The 10,631-nt window shown below is 33.1% G+C and overlaps 1 protein-coding gene and 1 pseudogene across 1 annotated transcript; one reads left to right on the top strand and one right to left on the bottom strand.

The window, feature by feature from the left end:
• Positions 1-495: 495 nt before the first annotated feature.
• LOC108223489 (photosystem II 10 kDa polypeptide, chloroplastic) lies at positions 496-2,046 on the bottom strand. Its single transcript, XM_017397783.2, has 5 exons — positions 1,695-2,046; positions 1,197-1,255; positions 978-1,033; positions 807-859; positions 496-720 (listed from the first exon to the last, which is right to left on the bottom strand). Exons 1-5 carry the CDS (start codon positions 1,843-1,845, stop codon positions 626-628), a joined length of 414 nt encoding a protein of 137 aa, XP_017253272.1. The 5' UTR covers positions 1,846-2,046; the 3' UTR covers positions 496-625.
• A 2,092-nt stretch (positions 2,047-4,138) lies between these two features.
• Positions 4,139-9,418, top strand: LOC108223488 (probable protein phosphatase 2C 66; annotated as a pseudogene).
• The last annotated feature ends 1,213 nt before the right edge of the window (positions 9,419-10,631 follow it).

Genomic DNA, 10,631 nt, shown 5'->3' with positions numbered 1-10,631 from the left:
ATTCTTAGAAAGATCTTTAATTATCATATTGAAGTTAGAGGTCACCGGAAGCAGGACGAGTTACTTTTCACTTTTTTAGCCAAGAAGTCAAGAACACAGCCGGAGTTTTGTGAAGTACTGGAGTGGCAGTTTGAAGACCGGTGACTTAAAAGAGTGTGACGCAAGGGGTTCACATTCAAAAATTTATAGTCTTAGGGGGAGCCTGATTTTTCTAAGAAAACTTTCAAATAAGAGCTACTTAGGTAGTTCTAGAGAACTATTTTCCCTGACAACTTACGAAAACCTAATGTGAGCACCTACCTACTCGCTACGAACTTTCCTCCGGGAGAATGATGGTATGAAATCTAATTTATATACTAAATATATACTTGATTTTGGTGTAGTACAGAACTGGATACTAATCTTCTCCTCATTTCATTTTAGTTGGGAATACGTTCTGCAGTTGTAGTCTGTATATTAGATATCGCCAAATTAGAATAACAACATCAATAAAACGAATATAGGAAATGCACATATATTAGAAGACAAATAAGATGCAGTACAGAAGAATATTGTGTCCTTAATGTTGATATGTGGAAATAGGTAACATTTACGCGTACAGAGGATGGAGTTATATGTTACTAGCTTAACTTGCCAAAGCACTTGTGCTGTAAACAAGTAGTGCTCCTCCTCCAAGAATACCAGCAAGAGTCACGGCCCATATCAACAAACCAGTTGTGCCTGCATTTTTAACCCAATTGTTACAGGTTTCCTTTTAAGCATGTTAATTAATCTCCTTACTCTACATGATTAAATTCATATATTACCTCCTGCATATCGATCACCGCTTTCAGACCATTCATTACGGTCATAGATGGGACTGCAAGAGAATCACCACAAGACAGGCATTCAGTACTTCCATCACGTTTCATACATTATGATATCGATAACAGAACATTGCTATGTTGGATTATTCTACCTACGCTACTTGTAATTACCTGTATCCATCAACATTAGCACCATATTTGTCCACATACTGGTACACACCCTTGCCCTAGACAAGTTTTAAATACGATTTATAAGAAATGAGGAGCTCTACTCATTTTTCAGATGAGCACTTGTTATCGAGGCAAGAGAGCAGTAAAACATATAATAAAACAATATCTAGTACAGTATGCGTGCAATCAAACATATAAAAGTTAGTAATTATTGCTAACCGTTGGCTTCCTTCCGGATGCATCTTTACCATCCCTCAAGTTCATGCCGCCACCAGTTCCTAAACCAGAGTAAAATAAGTTAACACATAAAATTACTTCTCTATCTTCCATACATGAGAGGGTAATTCTCTTCAATTTCACAATATATGGATACACAGCCAACTCCAAATATGTTCAAAAACTTTACATGCTTGTCAATGGAAATTTTACTAGTCTATAAATTAAAAACTTCATACATTTTCCGGCTTATAAACTAATTTTAAACTCAGCCAACCGACGCCTAAATTACTAGACGAATCACGGATACTAATAAGATACGTGTACAGATATTATCTTGTGAGAAACAAGTCAGAATTCAGAGTAATATTACGTTCCCCAAATTTTATCCCAAATACCGTGAACAACAAATGACTGATTTTTTAAGCGATCTATTTGCATACAATTGATCCATTATTATTGGTGTGAGCGGAATCAATTTGACTAAGATTTGGAAATTACCATAAGGGGTATCAGTTTTGATCTTCTTGACACCACTGGCTTGAACCTTGAAGGAAGTGGGCCTAGCAAGTGAAGGAAGGCCTCTGGCAGGGGCTGCTACTTTCAGTCCAGAAGGCTTCAAACTCAATGAGTTCATCACTATACTTGCCATTTTCTACTTTCACTTTACTTGTTTCTCACAAATAGTTTGAAACAACTCTAGTAGCTCAAAATTTTTAAGTCCCCTGTCTGCGCTCAGGATCAATAGAAACCAACCATTTCTTCATTGTCTGTTCTGTTGCCACGTGGCATCCTACTGTCGCTTGGTTTGGATAGGGTACTCCTACATTATCTATAAAAATGTTGCTAAAATTAAAAGAATTTGTGGTTTGCTTCCACAGGGGAATTTAATGCTTTATCCTCCTGCACACGTGGCACAGTGCTATTGGTTGTCGATGATCTCCGGCCAAATCTATAAATTTGATTTCAATTCTCTTATATTAGGATCATTAAATAAATATATCGACGCATTAAAATAGAACAAGAAAGCACCCCCACCGTTTACGACATTTCAAATCTGAAACACAAATTAACTCTTAAGCAACATTGCTCTTCAAAAAAAAAAAAAGAAACTCTTAAGCAACATGAATGATTCTGTTTTCTTTGTAATAAAAACCAAGGTTCTAAAAATCGAAACTCGGTTTGGTTCCGAAAAAATGAGTACTCAGAACTCGGGAGAATACTCGGAATGAGTTATCGGATAAGTAATCGGGTATTCTTTTAAAATTAATCTTTTCTCAAATATACAGTTATATGCTGTTTAATAATAAAACTATCTAATAATATTGATATTTTAATAACACACTTGAAATAATGAAGTTCAAATAAAATTTACTTATTTGATAATTTTTGACACAATAATCCTTCACAAGTTTTAATGATAAAACACAAATACTTTCTGACTAATGTCAATACTTTAAAAAAAAGACCAAAACATATATAAATTCACGTGTAGTCTTTTTCGAAATAATTTTTAAATAAAATAATAAAAAAAATTGAGAAGTCAAATTCGGATTTGACTTCGAGTACTCGGAGTCGAGCTTTGACCGATTTTTTAATAAATCAGTTTTCAACCTGATTACTCGGAACTCGAATCGGAGGGTTAAAAACGAGTACTCGGAATGAGTACTCGGCTGACTCGGCGATTTTTAGAACACTGCTAAAAACACAATTATAATTAAAATTAGCTTTTTATATTTTATAAACTTGGAAACACTTCAATCCAAAATAATTTATAGCTAATGGTATAATATTAATATTAATATTAATATATAGAATAGTTGTGTATATATTTATCACGCTGAAATCGGCACTTAATAAAAAAGATGTAGATGACAGAAAATAAAAAGTAAAAATAATATAATAAAATAAATAAAGGCAAGTTGGAGAACAAGTGACAAAGTGATGTGAGTGTTGGCTGGAGGCGCTGGATTAACATGTGTTTCCAGACAACAGCGCAAAAGTAGAGCAACAAGGGTAATACAAATCAACCAAATGACATCAAGTACATGTTCTGTATACCTATTATTTCAAAATAAGGATTATTTTGAGAAAAATATATGTATATTTATATCATATTTTTAATAAGAATTATTTAATAGTTGTTTAATATTTTATATTTACATAATGATGTTATATTTTCTGATGAATTACACATCCGCGAAGTGAATTATTTATGAGGAGTCAAACGCTGATAATAGTACTTACAAGAAGTTTACATACTTCTCCGCTCAGCTCCTTCCAATCATATATACCATTTATTATTTTATTATTATGTTGATCCCAAAACATAATTTATTATACTGCTCTTCTAAAATTTTGTTATATTAAAATTTAGTTCAGAAAAGTTTACCGACGAACCGATGGTCATGAAGATCAATTTTTTTTAATGATTGGAGAAAAATCAGATAAAAGACACAAAATCCGATGAAAAATAAAATAAAAATGGAGAAATAAATAAGAAAAAAAAGAAGGAATCAAATACAAAGATTTATGCCAAACACTCAAACAAAATAATCAAAAAGACAAAATCACTAATTAATGACAAAACAAAATCGTCATATGTAATAAAAAAACATCAACTATGATAATCTCTAAAAAAGAACATCATAATTTAAAACAAATGATACAAAAAAATTACAACACAATTAACAATATAAAATCTTATATATCTAACTACGAACGAATTACAAAAATTAAATTACAAAATTATAGCCAATAACAAAGGATATATATTACACATACTCAAAATATTATTTGAAAACATTAAGACAAGATTTCGAACCAATCTCAGTTAATTTATTACTAGATCAAGATTTTTAAATAACAGAACACAAGACACAGATAGAAGTGAATTCTTAAATGAAAAAGTTGAACCTCGTCATTAATATAGGTTAAATGGCCAGAAGCGAAAAGGAAAACCACTAATAGTTCCGTTTCCGTTTAAAAACCTCAAAAAGTCAGCAAGCTTTCCTTTTTAGACCAACAAAACCTGCTGCAACTTATTTCTAAATTAACTAATTTCGTTACTAATTATTTCAGCTTCATCTTCAATCTCATTCTCACAGTCGCTTGAATTCACCTTTCCAGGATTAGTGTTACTTGCTAATGATCCTGCTTGATTTTTACTGTAATTGTTAATCAAATGGGCTCTAGCTGTTCGGCTTTATGCCGAGGAGATAATGATAAGCACACCAACATTTCTAGTGTTACTACTTACGATTTCAAGTTCAATAAGTCTGGTGGGGTGGATATAAGTGCTCTCAATGCTAGGTTGATTGCGAATGGAGCTAGCAACATTGCGTGTTTGCATACGCAGCAGGGTAAGAAAGGAACCAATCAAGATGCCATGATCGCGTGGGAGGTTCGTTATTATTTATCCCCTCTTGTTTTGGAATTGTGGTTCTTCTTTTTTCATGGTTATTTTTGGGAGAAACTGAAATGACAAATTAATAGAATTATATGACATACTTAGACAATTAATGTCTGTTGGAGCTGGACTTAATGTTTTGATGTTTTAGGCCAATTTTGTGTATGTCGTTTTTGTTCAACGTAGATGAACTTGTCATAATGATGTAGATAAAACATTTAGATTTAATACGACACGTGATCATTTATTGAATTCTGCTGTGTATTGATCCAGTTAATTATGATTTGGTTCTATTGTTTCACAATAGAATTTTAGTTCAAGAAGTGATACTGTCTTTTGTGGAGTATTTGATGGTCATGGTCCCTACTCCCTACGGTCATTTGGTCGCAAGGAAAGTTCGTGATAATCTGCCTAATCTGCTCAGCACTCAGTGGAATGAAAATTTAAATAACGATCACAAATGTGTTGATGCAAATGACGTTTTTACTGAGAATGGAAATGCAGCTGGAAATGGAGATCTAGGTGAACACGCAGATGATGGTTGGAGTGAGCCTTTGGAAGGTGAAGAGATTGTGAAACGACCAGAAATGTATTGGCAACTCAAGCAATCAATGTTAAAAGCTTTCAAGCTGATGGATAAGGAATTAATGCGGCATCCAGCTATTGATTGTTTCTGTAGCGGGTCTACAACAGTTGCGTTGGTAAAACAGGTAACTGTCTTTGAGACATTATAATGACGTAAAACCTATATTTACTGAGAACTTCATACGCGTCTGATTGCATGACTAATATAGAGCCCGTTTGGCTGAGCTTATGGCTAATGACTTAACGTGACTTATTTGATAAGCTGAGAGCTTAAAATGTCTGTTTGGGTAATTTTGACTTATTAATGACTTATGAGTTATTACAAATATAATAATAGAAATAAAAATAATTTATGAGTAATTTATGACTTAGTAGTAATTTTTATCAAAAAAAATTAGTCACTGAAGAAAGTACCTCAAAATAACTTCTGGCTTTAAGTCAGCTTCTGGCTTATTTCTGACTTTAAGCTGACTTCTGGCTTATTACACAAACAGACATTTTTCAGCTTAAAGTCAGAGATGACTTAAAGCCCGGGCTTTAAGCCCAGGCAAACAGGCTCATATTGTGCAGTGTGCAATTTTAAGAAAAGTAGAGATAACGAAAATCCATAATCACACAATCAGTCAGCATGTTTAATACCCCCTCTGTTTGGTATTAACTGACGTTTTGGAATTTTGATGTTGTTCTTATTTATTTGACGTTCTAGCATATCAATGTGTAATAAATGAATTTTTGACATGGTATACCCTTATTTGAATCCCACTCTCTCCATTCAACACAAAATATTTTAAGGGCAGAAATGAGATTTTACAAGATCATTATTGCATCATAAGTGTAATTAACACACTTAACTGTGCACAATTCTTAAACGTCACATAATACCAAACAGAGGGAGTACATTGGTTATGTACTATAAGGACATTAAACAAAGGGGGACATGTGCAAGATATACAACATGAGAGTGATGCTAAAATTACAAAACAGAAAATATAAACAATTAATGGTTGATATCACTTTTGCGTTCCTTTTACGATTCTTTCTAGATATTCTTCTAAATGAACAAACATTTTAAAAAAACCAGCATGCAAAATAATAAAGCTACTGACAATTTAACGCAAACAAATAGCAAACAACAAATGCAACCATGCGAGAACACACAATTACGGAGAGGAGATTGTATCAGTTTAAATAAGATTACATAAAGCAAAACACACTTGTTTTTACATATTGAATATTAGATAACCTCAAAAATGCATTAGGAAAAGAGAGTAACGTATACATAACTTTTTGAGAAAATGTCATTATTACTCCGCGAGTCCTTGGTACATGTTATTAACCGACTTTATTAAATAAGTTAGTGACCCTGAATTCTAAAAGGTCTAATATATTTTAAATTCGGAGGGGGTATGAGCAAGTCATTCTGCCGAGAAAGTGCAAAACTGCAGACTTTTTTAATCAAGATAATATGGTTAATATGGGCAAATTTTTTTTTAGCATATAATTTGTGAGAAATGGCTATCGTGTTTCAGACTTTTAGAGTAGGAAAGGAGACGTAACAGTAAGAATAAGGTGGTTTTTCTATCACGTGTAGAAGATGAAATCGTGGAATGTGTATGGGAAGTTTATCTTGGATGGGTTGACTGGAATCACTGCTAGTTTTGGGGGGACTTTAGGTAGAGTAAGATGGCGTCTCCAGATTAGTTTGGTCAGATGTTGAATTTAGCCTTTCCAGGTGCCATTATGGGTTGTGCACCTGGTAATTAGCAATTTGGGTAGGCCATAGATCTTGCATATTAAGGGACAAATCTTTCACATCCCCCTCTGAAGCTTAGAAATTAATTCATCCTCCCCCATCCTCGGGGGTCTTTTGTCGAAATGGAATGGCAATCAATAGGTACTCCCAACATGTCGACCACACGTGTGAAGCTAAAAGCAGCCTTTTCTTGATGTTGGCACATTAATCTTATTAATTTAATTTGATCAAGTTCTTTTGCTTGGTTCATGTTTGAAACAAAGCTTGAATTTTTTCCTTTTGTTTTGTGAGATTTACAGTAAAGATATTTATTGTGGTATTTTGTGTTCAGGCGCATTTTGACTTTCACTGACATTATTAACATGCCACCTTTGGTAATTTGGTGTGTATGTCTGGTACTTATATTTTTCTAGGGTTAGTTGTTTAGTCTCCTATGCCTCTCTGTGTGAACTATATTATTTTGTTGGATAGAATTTCTTCTAAACCTGTACAAATTAAGTGGATCTTGATTGCTATTGTCAAATTGAAAAATTATGACTAGGGAAGGGAACCTCAAAACGACGATAAAATGATATTGTTTGAAAACTCAGAAACAACATATCAAAATGCTTCTGGCAACATATTGTTTTTAATTGAAATGTTCTGTGTGGAATGGACTCTGTCCATGTTGACATATTGATGGTACTACAAGGCTGAACCAGGTCATACCTGAAGTCCTGAAGTGATGTCTCGACTCAATTGTATTTTATCTTCAATTGTTCTCTTACTAAATGTGTTATATATGTTACGGTAATTTTGACATCAGTAATTATGGACATGCCTCTTCAGGGTCAAGATCTTGTAATTGGAAATGTTGGTGATTCAAGAGCTGTGCTGGCAACTAGAGATAATAATAACTCTTTGACTGCTGTACAGCTGACAATTGACTTGAAACCCAATCTTCCACGTAAGCTTCCCACATCTCAAACACAAAACAAACACGATTATATATTCTGGATTATGGTCGGCAGCAAAACTAACAAGTAACAATTAACATATTGAAAGAGAGAATTGTGAACCGGTTCTTTAAAACATCAGATTTTTTTTTTTAAATGATGTTACAAGTATTTCCTTCCAACTTCAGGAGAAGCTGCTAGAATTACACAATGCAAAGGAAGGGTTTTTGCGCTGCAGGATGAACCAGACGTCCCACGTGTATGGCTGCCTAATAGTGATACGCCTGGTTTGGCAATGGCCAGAGCTTTCGGAGATTTCTGTTTAAAGGACTTTGGTTTAATTTCAATGCCTGAAGTTTATTATCACCAGGTTACTGAGAGCGATGAGTTTGTTATTCTTGCTACTGATGGGGTATACTTCCTCTTACAAATGTGTGTCATATTAAGTAAATGAGCATCTTAATTTTAATCGTATATTCCAAGAAATCTTTAGTCAGTTAGAATTTAATCCTGATAAGTAAATGAGTATCTTAATTTTGATCATATATTCCATTTCTTTGCTGCAATGTACACAAGTCTCAAATAAAACTTATCGAATCATTAGTAGAATGGAACAGGTGCACAAAGGTGGTCTGCCAGTTTTGTGTGTATATTATGTTAAATAGCTACTCTACAATTTTGGCACAGGTCTGGGATGTCATTTCTAACAAAGAAGCTGTGGATATCGTGGCATCGGCTCCCGGTCACTCCACAGCAGCCAGAGCCCTTATAGATTGTGCTACAAGAGCATGGAGGCTCAAATATCCAACATCAAAGATTGATGACTGTGCTGTTGTTTGCCTATATCTGGAACATGCATGCACAACTGATGTGGCTAAAGCACAGAGCAATGTGACAAGTACTCTGAAAGAAGAAGTATCTATGACAGTAAATGATAAGGTTACGGATATTGGCAGTGTTTCACCCTCTCATTCTGTTGTGCTTGAACATTCTGGCACCGTCAGATGCTCTGAAGAGATTGTGCCTGTAGCAGAAGCATCGGAAGACAAGAATCCTGAGAAAAGCATGGGACAGTCCAAGAGGAGTATAGCTGACTGCATTTCAACTGCAGAAGAGGAGGAATGGTCAGCCCTCGAAGGTATTACAAGGGTCAACAGCCTGCTGAGTATCCCAAGATTTTTGTCAGCAGACAAAGGATCAGCCAGTTGGAGGAAAGTGATGTGGAAGAGTTGATAGGAGTGTCTATCTGTATAATTCAAAGACATTTAGACGGGCCACACTGAACTGAGTGAACTTGATAATTTGATTCAAGTAAATCACCTTGAAGACTGCACTGGTGGAACTTATATACCTTGAGATGAAGTATTGTAAGCATTTAAATTAGAGATAGAAATAGAAGTGTCGACCTGAGTTCGCAATTTTTTTGTTCCAGAAATTTGAAGATAATATAAAGAATTATATTTTATTAGACTTTAAAATACGTGTAACAAATCAAAACTGACTTGCCTGAATTTCTTTTCATTTATTTGTATATTCATCTTAATTATCGATATGTTAGTTCTTTTTTCTTTTTTGTCAGGATATGTTAGTTTTCTTAAATTGTGTTAATATATTTTTTTATTGATAGTTGTAGCTCTCTGCTCACTTCACCTGTCCTAGGATTTGGTTGTCAAAATTTATAAAATTTTATTTATGTGTTTATATTATTAATAAATTACATATTTTACTTCAAATTTTATTTTTATGTTCATAATAGGGTTAATTATCAAGTTGGTCACTGAAATGGGCTTAATGTATCAAGTTGGTCACTGAACTCAAAACGGCATCAAGATGGTCACTAAAATCACCATATATATCAAACAAGTACCTTGAAATATGAGTTCAAGTAGTAAAAATATTATTTATAAAATTTTACATATTATTTTTGAATGTTACCACAACCAACTAAAAATCTATGACTTCTAGTAATTAAAATAATATATTTATATTTTTTCAAGTTTATTTATTATTTATATTTTATTATATTAGTTATTTTTTTGTTTTAATTAAAAATAAATAATAAATAAACTTGATACAATCTAAATATATTATCATATATATTAGAAATCATAACCTTTTACTTGGTTTTGGTAACATTAAAAAATAATATGTTAAACTTTATAAATAATATTTTTACTGCTTGAATTTATATTTCAAGATACCTGTTTGATATTTATGGCCACTTCAGTGACCATTTTGATCCCGTTTTGAGTTTAGTGACCAATTTGATACATTAAACCCACTTCAGTGACCAACTAGATAATTAACCGTTAATATTTAAGGGATCGCGCTCAAGAGAAAACCAGTCTTTAAAATAGAACCATAGAACTACTAAAGTTCTGCTGTAGAACCCTAAATTTTAAATAGATTTTTAGGATCTAAATCTAAATAAATGTTTTTTTCATATTTTTTCATCGTTGTGTGTTTTCAAAAATAATTTAAAATATAATATATAGATATTGACATTTTTTTGCATGTGAAGTTCTGCTACAGAATCCTAACTAATACTTAAGTTCTGCTGCAGAACCCTACCTAATACTAGAAATAAGATAAAGGTTATATGGTTCTCTCTCTAATGGTCTCTCTTGAAAATGACCAATAAAAGCCAACATATTTTTGTATGAGAATATATGAAATGATTTTTAGCTACTTTGTACTTTGTTACTGTCCTAAAGTAGGGTGCGCTGTTTTTTTATATATAGCAGAATTTTTTTCCA

The sequence above is a fragment of the Daucus carota genome, chromosome 5 (genome assembly GCF_001625215.2).
Source record: "Daucus carota subsp. sativus chromosome 5, DH1 v3.0, whole genome shotgun sequence".
Classification (NCBI taxonomy): Eukaryota; Viridiplantae; Streptophyta; class Magnoliopsida; order Apiales; family Apiaceae; genus Daucus; species Daucus carota.
Note: the sequence above shows the minus strand (reverse complement) of the source record. Positions and strands in the feature narration are given on the sequence as shown.